Genomic DNA, 17,091 nt, shown 5'->3' with positions numbered 1-17,091 from the left:
TGAGAACTATGCGTAAAACGACAGTGTCAAAGCATAAAAAAGTAAACATAATTGGCACCGTGGTGTAGTATATAGTAATGTAGTATCCCTAGTATCAGTACTGGAACTTTTTCCTACATCTTGTTTTCCTATTGAACTACGATAAAGTTGACGTTAAGGAGATTGTATTGAAATACTTCGAATCCGGTCATACGTTCATGGCGGCTGACAGTTTTCATGCTGCTGTTGAAACTGCCGAGTAGTGGATTTCGAAGATTTCAAAAAGGCTGTTGGAGGGGCCAAGAAGCGCGTCAATGTGATGGACATGCAGAGCATACATGTGATAGAGCTTGAAATGATAGATCTCCTAAAAATAAAAATATTAAAAAAAACTATACCAAAATATTTCAATGTTTATTATGCTGCCTTCACATTCAATTTACACATTACACTTCCATTAGATTATACCAATGGGGGCTAAACCACGTAAGTTCATTTTCAGTCAATTCAGTCCTTATCTTCTTCTCTCTTGATGCATACATTTCTGGATTTTGTTAATAATCGTACACTTTGACCAAATGTCCTTTTCCTGAAAGTGTACGTGGTTTATGGATGACCCTTTTCTTTCAAAAGCACTCCTAGCAGTTTATATTATTATATGAATAATGCACATAACATTCCTGTACTTGAATCGATTCATTTATTATTGATCTACAGAAAATACATAGTGGGACAGTTATGCCTAGAATATCAACATGGGACAATTGAACTTGATGTTGTTTTTTAAATACTGGGAACAAACAATAAGGTTTTTTGTGTTTTTCCGAAAGATTATGCATAAAAACATCGTTTTATGAAGAAAAGTGAAAATTGTCAAAAAGTAACATGGGACAACTATGCGTAGAACGGCAGTATACGCGATTGAACACGAAGGAAGTCACGCTCAAATTCCAGTCCAAACATGCTCCTGATTTTTACTGTATAACAAACTTGCCCTTAAGATGCAAGTTCATTTGCGTTCTGAAATTCGTTGTAGGATAATCTTCTTGAATGGCGTTAACGTTCCCTGTGGAACTTTTGCCGTCTCAACGTATGCATTACCTAGCGTCATTTATTAATACTTAGTTGAGATTTCTTAAGCCAAATAACACGCCTTGAATGTATTCCGAGGGGCAAGCTCTAGAATACGCGTTACCACAGTGATAGCCGAAGGAAATTTCTTTGACAAAAAATCCCCCGGCTAGAACGGGAATCGAACCCGAACAACCGGCATGATAATGTGTGACGCTAACCACTGGGCCACGGGTGCACCATTGTAGGATAAAACACTCGTCTATGTATTCAGTTCAAGAAATTAAATTAGATTGGTAGAAAGTTACCAGGTTCATTCACCATACTGAAATTATCTTTTAATGAATTTTTTTTCAAAAAATTTTTACCTGCTTCAGTATTTGTAAGTAATTTATATTAATAATTGTTAATTACTCTTTTATGCCTATTTATTATGTTGAATATGAATGAGAAAATCATGTCATATTACTCACTTAACCAATTGCAAAGTTTTTAAATTGGTAAGTATTCTGTATGAATAGGAAAAAACAAGATATACAATTTTTAAAGACATTTGGCTATAGTTATCACTTTATTCTAGAAAAGGGGTATCTCGTCCAAAATAGTTTGAGAATTCCTGGTTTGAACTGTGCTTCATTCAGAGGTGGATTTTCGAAGAATTCTAACGATGTTATGAACAAAACTGGCATTCAATTCAAACGGGGTACTTTATCAGTATCATGTTTATTAACATTTCCATTTTTTTCACTATTTTTGTGTATGTGTCCATTACACTACAGCAACATCGATAAGTAATTGTGGTAATTAGCTCTCTTCCTCGTCCCTACACCGATAGTAGATTTAGACTCTATGATTTACCTGTTACGAGCGAGTGTAATTTCACAATCAATTCGTGGATCTACGAGTGTGACTACCTAACCGCTCTTTCCTGCGCTGAGTAGTGTGTTCCGAATAAATAACTTTTACTTGTTTAAATTGGATTTTTGTTCAGATCTTTACAGCGTAAACAAACGCGAATGTTACAAATACCTGCAGAGACGGCAAGAAAAAATGAACATTGATCATTGGCTTGAGTAGATGAAAAAAACATCGCGCTGTGGCATACTTTCCATTTGTCTGCGATAAATTAACACTTCTTTATTTCTGTTCTTTTGAACCATTCTTAACTCCTTCTAGAAACAAAAACGCAACGTAATTTCACCTCTGACGCGATTATTCGATTTCGAAGGTGAGTGCGCCGAAGAAGTGGCCGAAGTGTTGTTTGAAATAAAACAGTTACATCAGCGTTTTTCAATGGCGAGAAAAACCTCATTTCGGGTTAAGCTAAACATTCGCATTCCTCCACAAAGAATGTTAGAGAAAGGGTGGGAGGAGGATCTAATAACGGTTTGCAAATTAATGTACATTCTTGCTCAAAGTAGCTTGAATAATCAATAAATTATTCGAAATACTGCTCTTCACCATTTCGTTCTGCTAATATACATCCTTTACATTCAATTGCGCCGCCGCTTCACATTTCACTGTGAGATGAATCCACTCGTGTGGTTCTGTATGTTTGTATGTCATTTGTTTCCGTGTCTAATTAATCTGGTACGCATTTTGATTAAATTAATGGTTGTTCTTTCTGAAATCAGTAATAATATGATTGCTTCTACCACTTTGTATATATTCCTTGAATGGCTCGTTTACGGTTCTGTGGATGATGATTACTCAATTTACGCTTCCCTGTTTTGCATAACTTACATGCTCTCTTCGTGACCCGGTTCCTATGACGAATGAGTTTTAGCCTGTTTTTCTCAGATGCTCAACTAAATTAGGTAAATTTCAATCGGGTTGGAATTTTCCTCGTTGTATGTATGCAAAGGGGAACTGAAGCATTGTGCGGTATGGAAGTTCTAAGCTGTACACTTTTTTGTATTTGTTTTGGTAGATAAAATACGTTATTGCTGTTTTGTTTTGCTTTTCCTTGCGGGCGGGTGGGTTGCGGTATGAGTTTTCGGTTTCTGGCGGAGCCTGCTTCTATATTGTGTGGTTTATGATGTGGAATCAGTGGCGGAAACAGGAAATATTTTACCTCTTCTGCGATGGATGCTATGTTGTCTTCTAAACATTATTGAGCTGCTCAGAGCGTGTTGGTGATTGTAGGGTCAAGTGGCGCTTAAGCGTATGATAACGGGTGGTATGAGCAACATCTAGCATAGTTTATGGTTTGGGCCTAAGGTGGAACGTGTTTTGGGTAATTTATTTGGGCTGTTGTCGTCCTGCTCTGACTTGTGTTAGACTTTCGAGCGCCGACTATTGCACTTGAAGTTGCATATCATTCTATACTATAGACGAATTTTATGCCAACTCATCTCAGGAGTTGACAGTACCATCTCAGATGGTACTCAGCAGTCAAACTTTGTGAATGTAAAAACATTGACCATTTGAGCAACTTTGAATACTTGAAATTGAAAACAAAAAAGTATAGACGATTTTTCGAAAGGGCTCAGATTTTTTATTATTTTTTTACAAAAAATCTAACTCAAAAACTATGAGATCAACAATATTTTGGTCAAAGAATGATATGTAAGAAATTGTTCAAATTTTCATTGAAAAATGTCAAACAAATTTTAAAACAAAATTATTATAAAAAGTATTTTTAAAAATCGAAAGAAAAAAAATGGGCCAGTTGTATCTATGATATGAGGTTGAGGTAGGACTACCGTTGGCTTAGTGATGATTAGTTTGTACTGATTATTGATTAAATGCGCTTTGTGTTCGTGTCCGCTTTTGTGGTCCGTATTAGGAAAACACATTCCGCAGTACAAAAATTCATACTGATTTTGTATCATACCCCGGTTTGCATGAATCAATAACTTCAGCTTCAATTTTTTGTACTATAGAGGTTTCTAACTTGAAAGTTTATTCGCCTCTAGTAACTGTAATGACGATTTATCCAGGCTCTTGGTTTTGAAGTTGGGGAAATACATTCCAATATGCCCGAATGCAAGCGAGTAGAAAAGTAACCGCAGCTTGCGAGTATTTGAGGGGCTTAGAATGAAAGGGGTGTAAGTGATTTGAATGTGTTTCCCCATGTTCCTTGGTAGAGTCTGTTTTGGGAAAACAGTATTCCACTGTTATTCTGATTGCTTCTTCATGTCGGTACAATATGAGGAGCACAAATCGGGTCAATCAAATTAATCGATCGCCAATGGGCCAATCGCGTTTAGATAACACTTGACTTTCACAATCAATTGTTTAGTTGAAGAAAAATCAAATTTTATTCATTGTGATGGATGCGTAGAAATATTTCCTATCAATTGATGCAAACAACTCTGCGATCTATTAAGAAATGTTCGGAGGTAAAATGAATATCTGAGCAATGAACATGTAGGTGTTCAGATTTTCATTTTACCCCCCATGTATTTCTGTTATACGTAGCCCTACGTCAAAACATGACATGTCTTTGTAATAGAAAAAAGGTTGGAGAACATGTCAATCGCGATAATTTACACACCAGATTGTTACAAGTAAAACATTAGTTTAATGGATGGATTTTGATTCCGAATGCACAAATCAAGAAAAAATATCCTACCCATGTTTTTGTTCGAGACATATGTAGTGAAAATGTGTAATGTAACGAATAAGAAAGGTCGATTTTACTCGTACATGCTTTCTAATGCAACAGGCATCATTCCTCCATGCCATTCAATTCGAGAGTAAGCTTACATGGCTTCTCGGAATGTTGTTGCTATGCCCGTTCTCGCGCCACTCAAAGAATCACGTTGCATCGAAGCGCGCTGTATATATAAAGAGAAGGGTGGATGATACAACATCGAATGGTCAAAGTCCCATAAAAACATGAACTGAACTGTCTGAACTACAACATTCAAGAACGTCGTTTGATGTTGTTAAAAGCGGACACGGTCACCTCATTAATCACCTCTGGTTAATCAAACACCGAGACGCATGTAAGCTTGTCATTGGTGCAGTGTATATTCCTTCAGATAAGACGTCGGATGTGCAACTGACTAATCTAACTGACTAATAATTCCCTCTGAAGTTTACATCCCAAAAGTGTACATACTTCTCGAATCTCGAATTTGCTCGAAACTGGGAAGTTCATTCGCTTCTAGTGTCTGCACGATTTTCCCAGGTTCCTAAGTTTAGAAGATCATGTTAGGACAGACATATTCCACTCTGCACAAAGGCAAGCGAGGACAAAAGTACTCGCAGTTTGCATTTATTTGCAGAGCCGATTTCCCCAGAAACCTCGGTTTTGAAGTCTGTGTTAGGGAAACACATTTCAATCGGAACAAAAATACCCCCGATTTGCATGAATTCGCAATGCCGATTTCCCCACGCTCCATGGATTTGAAGTCTGTGTTAGGGAAACACATTCCAGTCGGAATAAAAATACCCCCGACTTGCATAATTTGAAATACCGATTTCTCCAGGCACCTTGGTTTAGAAATCTCTATTAGGGAACACATTTCGGTGGGAACAAAAGCTCCCCCTACTTTCGTGTGTTTGCAATGCCGATTTCGCTACTTGGTTTTAAAGTCTGTGTTAGGGAACATTTTTCGATGAGAACAAAAGCTCCCCCTACTTACATGTATTTGCAATGCCGATTTCCCCAAGGCTGCTTGGTTTTGAAGGCTGTGTTAGGGAAACTGTAAATCGGGCCAATCAAAACGATGCAGTTAGGGCGTTTAGATAACGCCTAATATTTTACAGTTATTCATTTGTTTATCTAATTAAAAACAACATTTTGTTAGTTGCGATAGATGCGTAGAAATATTCCCTATCAATTGATGCAAACATCTCTCCTATCCAGTACGAAATGTTCGAGCTATAAGCATTCGAAATCTTTCATTTTTTCCTGTATGTTCTGTGTTTAGGTTTTCATTTTACCCTCCATATATTCCGGTTAGACGTAGTCCCACGTCAAAATGAATATGATGCTGATATGAGTTAATGAATAATATCCTCATTCAAAATTTTGTTTGCGGAATTTCTCTGTCAGACTTCGGAAAAATCAATGTGATAGTTGTATTTTGTACACTACAATTTTGTAGATGTTTTGTGTAGAAATGTAGCTAAAAGCATTAATTTTTGGTTTCTAGGTTTTTAATTCCAGACACTAGATTGAGTTCATAAACTCAGATTAGAGGTTCTATATCCGTGTAGTTCTCTCGGTTACCTTCTCAGGTTTCTGAAACATTACTCTCCACCATCCTAATTAGAGTTCAATACAGAGTACACGCGATGATTAACGAAATATATCGCCCGTCTTGTTGGTTTCACAGGTCACGTTTTCAGAATCATATCACTTACCGCAGTGAATCCTGATTTTTCTTATCCATTCCCACTAACAACTATCTCTTCCATGAAAAACGCTAGGGAACCACGCTATAGAGGCGACCCTTCTGGTCTTCGGGCGGCGAATATCATACTAACATTCCTTCGCTTCCCCTGGTGACTGTAAGGACGTGGCCGGCGTCGTTATTGGCCATTTAAAGCTCGAATCACCGAAAATTGCACAACGAGAATGATTTGCTAGTCCCAAGCGTCATTCTGTGTGTTCTTTGTGCAATTTGGTTGGTTCAGGTCAATCACGGAGAGCAACTACGAATTGTACAGTCTACCCAAGCTCAAGCTAGAGACATACTAGTCGGATGAATTTAATAATAGTAAAAAAAGTTGCTGAAATGGCCATTGACTTCTCGCACCCACAAAGTTTCACTGCAATCTGAGACATTTCTGCCAATGATTGACATGAAGATTCGTCCATATCTTCATTGGATTGGCTGCAAAGTAATTATCGAATTTTCTCGTGTTGAGACAAGGTTCAAATAGATTAAGAGGAATTGGAACTCTCAAAACTAGCCAGATCAGTGATTCGTTCGTTCAATTATTCGAGATTTTCAGTGTACCGAATTTGCATGCAATACAGTACAAATTACAAGAAAACCAATTATTTTAAGTGTTCGTCGTATTTGCAAGGAGATCATAGATACTCCTAAAACAAAAAAAGGCTTAAACTATTCGTCATGTTGATCTGCTATCCGAAAGCCATTCTTCTTCCGTTTCCAGTCACCCCTTCTATAAGACCTTGCTCATTTTTCCAATAGCCAATTGCAACCCAAAACGAATTCTCACCATTCGCTACTTGCTTGTATCGTACTTATGTTCTGAGGCGCGACCATAAATTATCCGCTGTGTGGTTGCTGCTGCTGCTGCTAATCTATATATTATTTGCTTTACTCGTGCTTCGTTATCTCTCTAGTTGTTGTTTGTTATGATCATTATGCATTAATTTATACATCTTACAATAGTTTTATTTTTCTTCAAAATATCACACAAATTTAAATCCTTCTCTTCATTTTTACTTCATGCTTCTATAACTCCTCAAAAATCGCCACTCTCTTAATCGCTCGCTCGACAGAGTAGTACTTTAATGTATACGAATACGTTTATAATTTCGGTGTAGCTAGACTAAAACGCTCAGTGTTTAATTTATGGTTCCATGCTGGTTCCTCCTCGAACCAAGCGGCTTCTATTCTCTAAGCGTGAATCACTACTGTTCGCGCGCGCGGCTGAACGTTACAGTTTCAATTGTCGTTAACTTATCCTTTCTTTCCTTCTATTTAATAGAGGCGTCTTTTGCCTCAGCTTTACATTATTCGAATACACGCGTCTCTCTCCCGTGTGTGTGTGTTACATTATCATTTCTCACTATCAGAGTATCACGGAATTAATTTAAAATAATTGATTTTTTGCGTTTGATCGCATACCTTAAAACGAAAACAACTAATACGAGCAAACAATTTCGGAACAAAATATATATAATAACGATCATGTTAACAGAGTGATTCATTTCGAGTGACCACCATCCTCTTTGATACTCATCTTGTCCACCATGGCCGGCAGCAGCTGCTGTTTCGGTTTCCCGGTGGAAGTTGCTGCGGTCGCAACCGTTGTTGTGCTCGCGGTGGCAACGGTCAGCGGTACCGATGTGACGACAATTGCCCTCGATGCCACCGTGTTGGTGCACGTGATCGATGTTCCCGTGTTCCCGGAAGCCGATGTTGCCGTCGCCACCGTCGCCATCGGTTGCTGTGAAACGAGCGAGGGAGCCGTTGTTACTGGGCCTGGGCCACCGGTCGAGGGGGGCGGTGTCGCCGTGGTGATGGTGGAATTGTGATTCGAGCGCCAGATTCCCGTCACCTGGCGGGGTGTTTTCAGCGGAGTGTTGCAGCAGAGCGGTGAGAGAACACACTTGCTTTCGGCACTTCGTGGATGCAGCCGGTCCGGGGAGAGGGCCCGGCGAAGCAAGGGAGAGCTGGGTTCGGCGGTTTTGGCTCGGGGGAACCCTTTCTTGGTTTGTGGCGTTGGTGATCCGCTGATGGTGACGATTCCGGGCACTGGTTGCAACGGGACGCTGGTGGAGTTCGGCAACACACCGGGACTGTACGATTGAGTGGTGTTTGATGAGCCAAGCGGATGCACAACCGCGAATGCTAGCGGGCTGGAGGACCGCGTGGGGGACGCTGGAAGTGGCGAAGGACTTGGTGTGCGAGCGAGCGGAGATAGCGGCATATGGTCGGCGGATTTCCTCCGGTTCGGGCGACCAGTTGACGTGGTTGTGTGAAGTGCCTTGCTGCTGGCACAGGGCGACGAGTGGAGCTTGTGTTTCAGCACATGTAGCGTCGATGGTCGCTGGTAGAGAGGAGCTCCGTCGTTGTATGTGAGGGTTCCGGTTGGTGTGCTTGGTGCCGAAGTGCTTGGCGAGGACGCTGGAGACGATTGATAGGCGTTGAGCGAGTTCAACGGCGACAAACTCAACCTATTAACGGAAGAAGCGGACAAAGATGCCGCCGGAATCGGTTGAATGGCTGAATGTAGCGCACCTCCTGCGATAGCCAGATTAGGCTGACTTCCTTGGAATCGCGTGAATGATTGGAAGCTTCTACTTGGTGGAACCGAAGTGGGTGATTGGATTCCCGCAACCATTTGCTGCATTTCAGCGCTGGCCCGTTTGGTGCTTATCCTCCGGAACAGCGAAGTTTTTCGTTTCTTCTCGTTGTCTTTTTTCTGTTTCCGTCGGTTGTGGCTGCTTTTCTTGGCGAATTTGCTCTGCCAAGGTTCGCGTTTCCGGCCGCCGCTCTGAATACTGGTGTGCTCCAGTGGTGTGGCCCGCAGGCTAACCAACTCCGCTCCGCTTAGCAACAGCTGTAACACCTGGGTGTGATACAAACCTTGAACCGCCTCCCCGTTGACGTGGGTTATCAAGTCTGCGGGTCTCAGCCCAGCCTCGAACGCAGGACTTCCCTCGTCCACAGCCATAACCAGGTGGTGCATGGTGTAGAAATCGGTATCCCCATAGTAAACCCTTATGGTGTGCACCGTGAAACCGAACCCACGAGGTCCCCGCCGTATGATTAGTGGTGGCTTAAGATTAGTGACTAGAGGACTGAGCTCCCTGCATGGAGAGGTATCACGTGAGCTGGCAGTGCTCGAGCAGTTGCCGGCGGAATGCATCGTAGAGGTTATGCCGGTACTGCAGCCAGACGATGACGACAGATTCGAAGCGGTCGCAGTTACGCTGTGAAGCACAGCGGCCCCTCCTCCGCCGGCAACACCGATAGCCGCTATCGCAGTGGAGGAATCATCCGACGAGGTCATCAGCGAGAGTCCCAGCGCGGAAGCACTTTTCACGATGTGCCGTGGGTTGTTCACGTTGTTCAGCGAGCTGGAGGGCGAGGAGGTAACCACCTGGGAGGGCGTTGAGGAGGACGTTTCGTGACCACTTTGGTCATCTTCGATCGATATCGAGAACTTCGGTAGGATCCCGCGGCTGTGGACGATCTTACGCTTGCGCTGGATCTGTGGAGAGACATCATCGCTATCGGTTTGGGAAGACTCCGGCGTCGAGAGTTGCTTCAGGGAGGAAAGCGGGTAGAAGTCACTGAATCGCTTGTTGGTTTCCGGGGTCTCCGGCGTGGTTGGCTGCACGTGCGGACGAAGATTTAGGTGACTAATGAAATCTTCACGATCGGGTGTGGCCAGCTCTGGAAGATAATCCAGATCGGGTGTTGATGGCATCTTGTATTTGGAGGGATTAATGTTGAACTTACGGAGCTCGGGAGTGATAATAAGCTTGCTGATGTCGTTGATTGGCTTGGGTTGATTCGTGTCGAAGCTGTCCTCGAAAAGGGATGGTAGCTGGGGTTTTTCCTTCGCAAGGGACGATGATAGATTCGTCCCGGGGAGTGGTGAAGCAAGCTGTTCTTGCTGTTGTGGTACCACAGAAGCCGGGATACTCGCTGCTGCCGTAATACTGTGCTGCTTCCGATACTGTGGTGAGTATGAGCTGAAAGAACCAAACAGAGGCGAGTCTTCCATGTCATCGGTATCATCGCCGCAAATCTCATGATTATAACGATCCACGCGCGTATCGAAGTAGCTGGTATCTTCGTCGTCATCCAGCTGGGGTACAAATTCGGCCTTCTGCCTCAGCAGATTATTCCAATCCAGCCCGTAGAAGTAACAATGCTCTTTCACTTCATGCGCACCCCCCGTTCCAAGTCGATCCCGCGGGTTCTGCTGCAGCAGCACAGTGATCAAATCTTTAGCCTCATCTTGAATGGGCCAATCATCGTTGTCCGGCCATTCGATATCGTCATTCACGGTATGGGCAAACAGTTCCTCCGGTGTTTCTCCGAAAAACGGCACACAACCAATCATAAACTCATACAGTATAATCCCCATGGACCACCAATCCACCGGTTTCCCGTAACCCTGTCTCAGAATAACTTCCGGCGCAATATACTCCGGCGTTCCGAATACCTGCTTATCGGAGAACTGTCTCGTTTCGCTATCCAAGTACCCCTCGTACAAATTCGTGGCCAGCGACATCAGCCCCATCTTGGACAGCCCGAAATCGGTCAGCTTGATATGACCCAGCGCCGTTATCAGCAGATTGTCCGGCTTCAGATCCCGATGAACGATCCCGTAGCTGTGCAGATATTCCACCGCCAGCACCGTCTCGGCGAAGTAAAACCGAGCCATATCCGACGGAAGCGGACCGATGTTTTTCAGCAGCGTTGCGCAGTCACCCCCCTCCACGTATTCCATCACCAGGCACAGGTGTTTCTTCGTCTCGAACGAACAGTACATACTCACAACGAAGGGATTATCCGCGAAGCTCAGAATGTCCCGCTCGGCAAACACTTGCTCCACCTGGTTGCGCAGCATCAAACTGTTTTTGTTAATCTTCTTCATCGCGAATCGTTGTCTCGTTTGTTTGTGCTTCACCAGGTATACCGCTCCGTAGGCTCCGTTTGAGATCAGCTTTAGTATGTCGTAATCCTTCTCGTTGGGAATGGCGTTGGCAGCGCGTAGTTTAAAATTTTTATTCCCTCCTGCTCCTCCCGCACTATTGTTGTTGTTGATGTTGTTATTACTGGTGGTATTGGCGAGGGTGTTATTGTTCGATTGATTACTGTTCACCGTGTTGATGCTGCTGTTCAACGACCCTTTCGGCGTGGAACATGCCAGCGATCCGCTCCGATTGAGGGCCCCCTTCCCCCCACTGAACGACTGATTCGGGGATTGATTCGGCGAAAAGGAGTTATTATTCTCCAGCAAATCACAGCTAATGTTCATGGACGCTGATGTATTCAACGAGGCCGATTCGTTCAGTTCCTCCTGCAGCTCGGCAATCGGATCCCGGTTCAGACCCAGCTTCGTGATGATGTACTGCGGGATGTCCGCTTTGATCCCTTGCGTGACCTTCGCTTGGCCTTCGGCCACCTCCAGCAGCCGGTAGAACTCCTCCGGGTCGAACTCCAAACACTCCAGCAGCCGGGCGGGTCGCGAGATGATGAGCAGAAGCTTCTTGATGACCCCGGTGATTTCCGGAGCCGCTTCGGGTGATTTTTCCTTGGTTTCCATCAGCAGTCGTTCGAGGTTTTCGTTCATCTCGTAGAAGTACCGGGACGTGATGAGCTTCGCGTGGGATTTATGCAGACAGTCGCGTGCCATCTCGAGCACTTGGTGGTGAACGAAGCGGACAATGGGCTGCGAGATGCGTGCGCTGTCGTTGATAATGTTTTTATTTTCGGTGATGAAGTGCGACAGCCGCTCTTCCATCTGTTGGGTGGCCTTCGGGAAGCGCTCCTTGTAGAAGGTGTTCATCAACGAAATCTCATTGTCGGTGATCGGTGAGTGGGAAGGGCTGCTGAGACTGCGAGATCTTGGCCGATGTATCGGAGAGCGACAACCGCAGGGATTGTTGAGTTCATCTCTGCAGCTGCTGCCGCCGGATTTCACCGAATGGGGACTATTGCAGTGGGTTGGATGCGACTGCAGGCTTAGCGGTTGCTGCTGCTGCTGCTGCTGATGGTGGGAATGCTGATACTGTGGCGTGAGGGGAGACACTGGAGGGTTGAAACCGCTTCCACTGTGCTGGTGGGAATAATGGTGCAGATGGTGGTGGTGATGGGGATTGTGGTGGAAGCCGTGGTGATGGTTTGGATTGCGACCTTCTATTCCAGGGTTGCTATCGTTGCTGGAAAAGTGCAACGATAACAGCCGGAGATCGTCATTCGTTGGCACCGGAGGAAATTGGTGCAGTTTTTCCTGACTCGAACACTGCGAGGAAATGTTCGAACTTCCTGGAGTGGTCACGTATCCGGAGCTGGGCAGCGACGCCACGGACCAACGACGGCTGTCGCTGTTTTTGTTCGTAATACGTTTGATCGGCACAAACGGAAAGTGGATGATGTTCGGTGAGTTGATGCGTGGGCTATCGATCGGGCTAGCAGGAATGGGTGAGTGAGATCTGGGTGATATATTGGCAACGAAACTTAGACGGTGTCGTGCGACCGCTGCGCTTCGGGCGGTCGAAGAGGCCGTTGCTCGACGCTGGCTGAAACTGCCGTCCTTCGAGGTAATCGACAGTGTTGGGGCGGAATTTCCTAGCGTTGAATTGCGCACACGTACCAAGTTCGAGATATCGCTACCACTCCCCGAGTATCGGAGGGAATGGGAGTGCTGTGGTTTGTAGGATGATTTGCGGTACGAAGCAGATTTTTGAAGACTCGACCCGGAGGATGGACGCAGCACTACGGATGCTGGTGGGGCGCTTGTTGCTGTGGGTGAAGCCGCAGCCGTGGTGATGACCGGAGCTGCTATTTGATTGATCGAATGAGATGAGGTGGAAGTTGCAGCCGCATTAGGCTTCGTTGTGATCATCTGTGCTGAACTGGGAACAGAAGATGATTTCAGGAGGGTTGGTTTGGATGGCTCTTCATTTCTGATCGACTGCTGGTGGAGTTTCTTCAAACTGCCTTTAGATGGACTGCCATGTGGCTTCGTTTCGGCCTCTAGCGTCTGTTTCGCACTGCAACTGTGAGGTGGTTTTGAAGCAGAAACCACCGCTGGATTAGAGATCGCACCTGATGATCCCGGAAGCTCACCGGAGGATGGTACAACTGTAGCCGTTTGCGTTTTAGAATCATCCTTTTTCACCACAGATGGTTTCGTCGGAATATTTGAAATGGTTTTAGTTTTACCCTCATCCTTCACATCCTTCTTCTTCAGCTTCGAATCATCCTTCTTTTCGACAGATTCCGGCGCGCTCAAAGTCACCTTTTCCAAAGCGGGATCATCAAAATTCAACGATCGGGCAGTCAACGAAAGTTTGCCACGATCTTTATTACCACCAGTGGGGGCATCTTTGTCAACGGTCTTCGGTGCTACGGGCGCAGCAATTTTACTATTTGCTACTGTTGTCACCGCAGCTATTGTGTTAGCAGATGTTGCCGCTACGATCGTAGATTTTTGCTGCTGTTTGTTACCTCCGATTGGGGCACTCGATGCTCGTTGACTCATTCTGACGGCGAGACCGCTAGTCAGTGTAGGACGACTTTATATAAACCAGATGCAACAACGCTCGTATGCGCGTTTCAGACGTTATCAAAGTATCTGAAGCGAGTGCAGTTTGGAAAGTTGTTATGAAATTGTCCATTTTGAGCTGCGAAACAAATCACTGCACTGCAGCTGCAGCGGCGGTTATTCGGTGCACTTACCTGTAGTATGATAACACCATCCTGGGGCCGGGTATCGATCTGGTTTGGTTTGCAGTATATGTTGCTTTCGCGCTAGCTGAACTAGTTCTAATGCACCAGTCCCATGTGAAACTGGTATAGGCGGCTTAGACCTTCATGTCTGTCTGCAACGGAGAGGAAAGGGAGAGAGAAAAACAACCAACGCACAATTAGATACTTCCTTATCAATTTTCAATCGATAGAGTGCTATGGGAAGCGCTTGTTTGCAAGGAAAATTCTGCCCCACCGCAAAATAATATTAGCCACACACACACACTTTCTTTAAGCCTTCTTCCCGTTCTGTTTACGTCTCAATTTTCTGAAGAGGAAACGAAAAGCGAAGTGCAATAATGGTAGTTCACATTATGGAGAAAAATTCTCTGTTTACCTCCGCCACACATTCGGAGCGCTTTCCTGTGACCACTTTCGGTGTTGATACACACCGAACCACTCGTGTGTTGTCTTCCATCAGTTGGCTGCACTATTTTGCCATCGTATCCGGTGATTGAGTTCAGCCGATCGTTATAACGCATGAGTCATTGGGTCACTGTTCTGGCTTTACACTGTTATGTACCTTTTTTCTTGACAACCCAAACGAAGTGTGTCATACTCTGTACTGTTCAAGGCTTGAGGATAGCCCGGGGTTTGAGGCAACAAAGCAATAATAATATATTCAATCCGATTCGCTACGTTTGATGGGTTGGCATATTTTAAGTTTGGATCCAATTAGAAGAATTTTTAATACGATTCTGCAATAAAAATACGATTGGTGAACTACTATCGACGTGCATTTTTAATAGGAAACTATGCAAAAAAGACTGCGGATTGGCTGCATAATCTGCCCTCAGTACGACCTCAAATGCAACATTCAATAACATCGCGATATCTTCCAGAGATAGATAATGATGCTAAAATAATCATAAATAACCGCTGCCACTCAAACACCGGTTCGTTATAAAGGTGAAATATATCAAAGGAGTGGTACGGTTCAATAAAAAGTAGAAACATAGATGCATTAGAGCGTGCAATATTTTCAAATCCATTGAAATTGGAATTTTCGCAGAGATACTTTCAGACTGTGTTGAAGCGGGTGGATCTGTCGCCCTTGTCAGTAGTGATGGTATTTGTCAAGCTCATCCGAGCTAGGTTCTGATTATCATCCAATTGCTAATAAACACGCTATCGGGTCCCCGTATCGTCAGCTAATTACGGCTAACCCACGTCGAAAGCCGAACCGGGATTTCCAACACTACACACATGGCAAAATGTGATATGCGTGAAATGAAAGCAATGGGTGACTTTATCGATAGAATACGACATCTATCCAAACTATCCGATGATAGAAACATAATCAGATACCTTGACTTTGTGTAACTATTTTATTCGAATTCGGTTTTTGAGCAAATTTTGCACGTATCAACTCATTAACGGACAGCTGTTCGAAAAATCGAACAGCAAATTCAATAATTTTTCATGCCTTTGGAAAGCAACCATATGGTAATGTTTTTGTACCAGATGGTAGACTAATTTATTAGCTACCATTTACCTTCAATTCCATTTAATTTTGTTCAATTTTATTGGCTAATAAATTCAGTTTAAAATAACTATGCGCGTAACCTAACAAATAGCAAAATCTAATAAAACACAAAAATGTGTTTTGATATAAATTATATATTGTGATGTAGAAACCACTTGATTATAAAAAACAGACAAAGAATACAAGTTTTGACCAAAGATTGAAAAAAAAATTATTGAACATTTGGGTTTCTTGAACGCTATTAACACGTTCACGCCGGCGTTGTAATTCATGCTCCTCTCCATCTTGAGGCTGCGCTTAATGCTTTTCACTTTATCGGAATAGATTCCATTTCAGACAGCGTTTACCGATTGAACGATTTTCTGAGGAATTCACTTTCGTTTGTTCAAATATGATCTTGCAGAAGGCATTTTCCACAGTGGCATTCGTTTGTTGTTCATGCTACACAATGACACAATAACGGTGAGGCAGTCTAGTGCGAGCCACCGGTGCACAGTGGAGCGACTTCATACAATGGGTGGCCAAGCAAAAAACAAAGTCGTTAAATGCGGAAAAAAACAAATTATTTACATAATTTCTGGATGCTGAACACGAATCTGGCATCCATTTTTTATTTGGGACCGTCGATAAAGCACGTGATTAAATTTTTTGGAATTTTATGGCACCCTCCCTCCGTAGTATTTTTTACATACTTTTTCATATTATTTTGTGATCTTTGGGCATAAGCAAAGCCACTGGGGGGTCCTCCATATTCAAAAAAGATCACATAGTTTATGGACGACCCTTCAAAACAAACAAATTCTGCTATGAATATAAACGTTTTTTTCAGATTGCAAATTAAAACAACTCAGTTCATATAAAAATACAAATTAAAAAAGAACTTCTTTTTCTTCTCTTCTACATCATAACTGTCATCAGATTCATCATCATTTATTCCTGATTCAACAATTGTTTTCTTCAATAGAAATATTACTTCATCTGGAAGTTTTCTACATTTACTTCTGTCCTTTTCAAAATAAGTGTTTACTATTGGATCTGAGGAGATGAGACGATAATTGGCTATACAAGAAAATCTGTTTTTGTGCGGTTTTCTGTTCTTGTGTGGTTTTTTTTTGTGGTATATGAAAACAAGCATATTTGACGAAATTATCGTCCATTTAGTTTTTTTTTCGAAGCATTTTTTTATATGCATTTCAGTGCGAATTAGGCATATTTGCGTCTAAATTATCCGCTTCTCAAACTATTCTCATCCTTTCATCTAATGCTCTAAGTTGCGTTTCCGTGCTCCCGATAAGCTATGGCAACAATTCGTGCGGTCTAACATTGGACATTTCAGTAGGGTATATGGTGTATGATTGGTATGGAATTAACACGTTCGTCGCCCCGTCTACTACATATGAGTTTAAT

General features: G+C 43.3%; 1 protein-coding gene across 8 annotated transcripts in view; it reads right to left on the bottom strand.

Annotated features, from left to right (window-relative positions):
* Nucleotides 1–1,738: 1,738 nt before the first annotated feature.
* LOC129764758 (microtubule-associated serine/threonine-protein kinase 3) overlaps nucleotides 1,739–17,091 on the bottom strand; it is a 41,019-nt gene continuing 25,666 nt past the window's right edge. For 5 of the 8 annotated variants that reach the window (XM_055764218.1, XM_055764225.1, XM_055764221.1 and 2 more), the window contains exons 2-3: nucleotides 14,130–14,272; nucleotides 1,739–14,025 (exon numbers count right to left, since the gene is read on the bottom strand). In XM_055764218.1, coding sequence (XP_055620193.1) covers nucleotides 7,909–13,932 — 6,024 coding nt within the window. In that variant the 5' untranslated portion in view covers nucleotides 13,933–14,025; nucleotides 14,130–14,272 and the 3' untranslated portion in view covers nucleotides 1,739–7,908. Of the gene's footprint in view, nucleotides 14,026–14,129; nucleotides 14,273–14,535; nucleotides 14,897–17,091 lie in introns of all 8 variants that reach the window. The other 3 variants (XM_055764219.1, XM_055764220.1, XM_055764226.1) reach the window with 2 other exon arrangements.

The sequence above is a fragment of the Toxorhynchites rutilus genome, chromosome 2, assembly GCF_029784135.1.
Source record: "Toxorhynchites rutilus septentrionalis strain SRP chromosome 2, ASM2978413v1, whole genome shotgun sequence".
NCBI lineage: Eukaryota > Metazoa > Arthropoda > Insecta > Diptera > Culicidae > Toxorhynchites > Toxorhynchites rutilus.
This window is presented reverse-complemented; position numbering and strand designations above follow the sequence as displayed.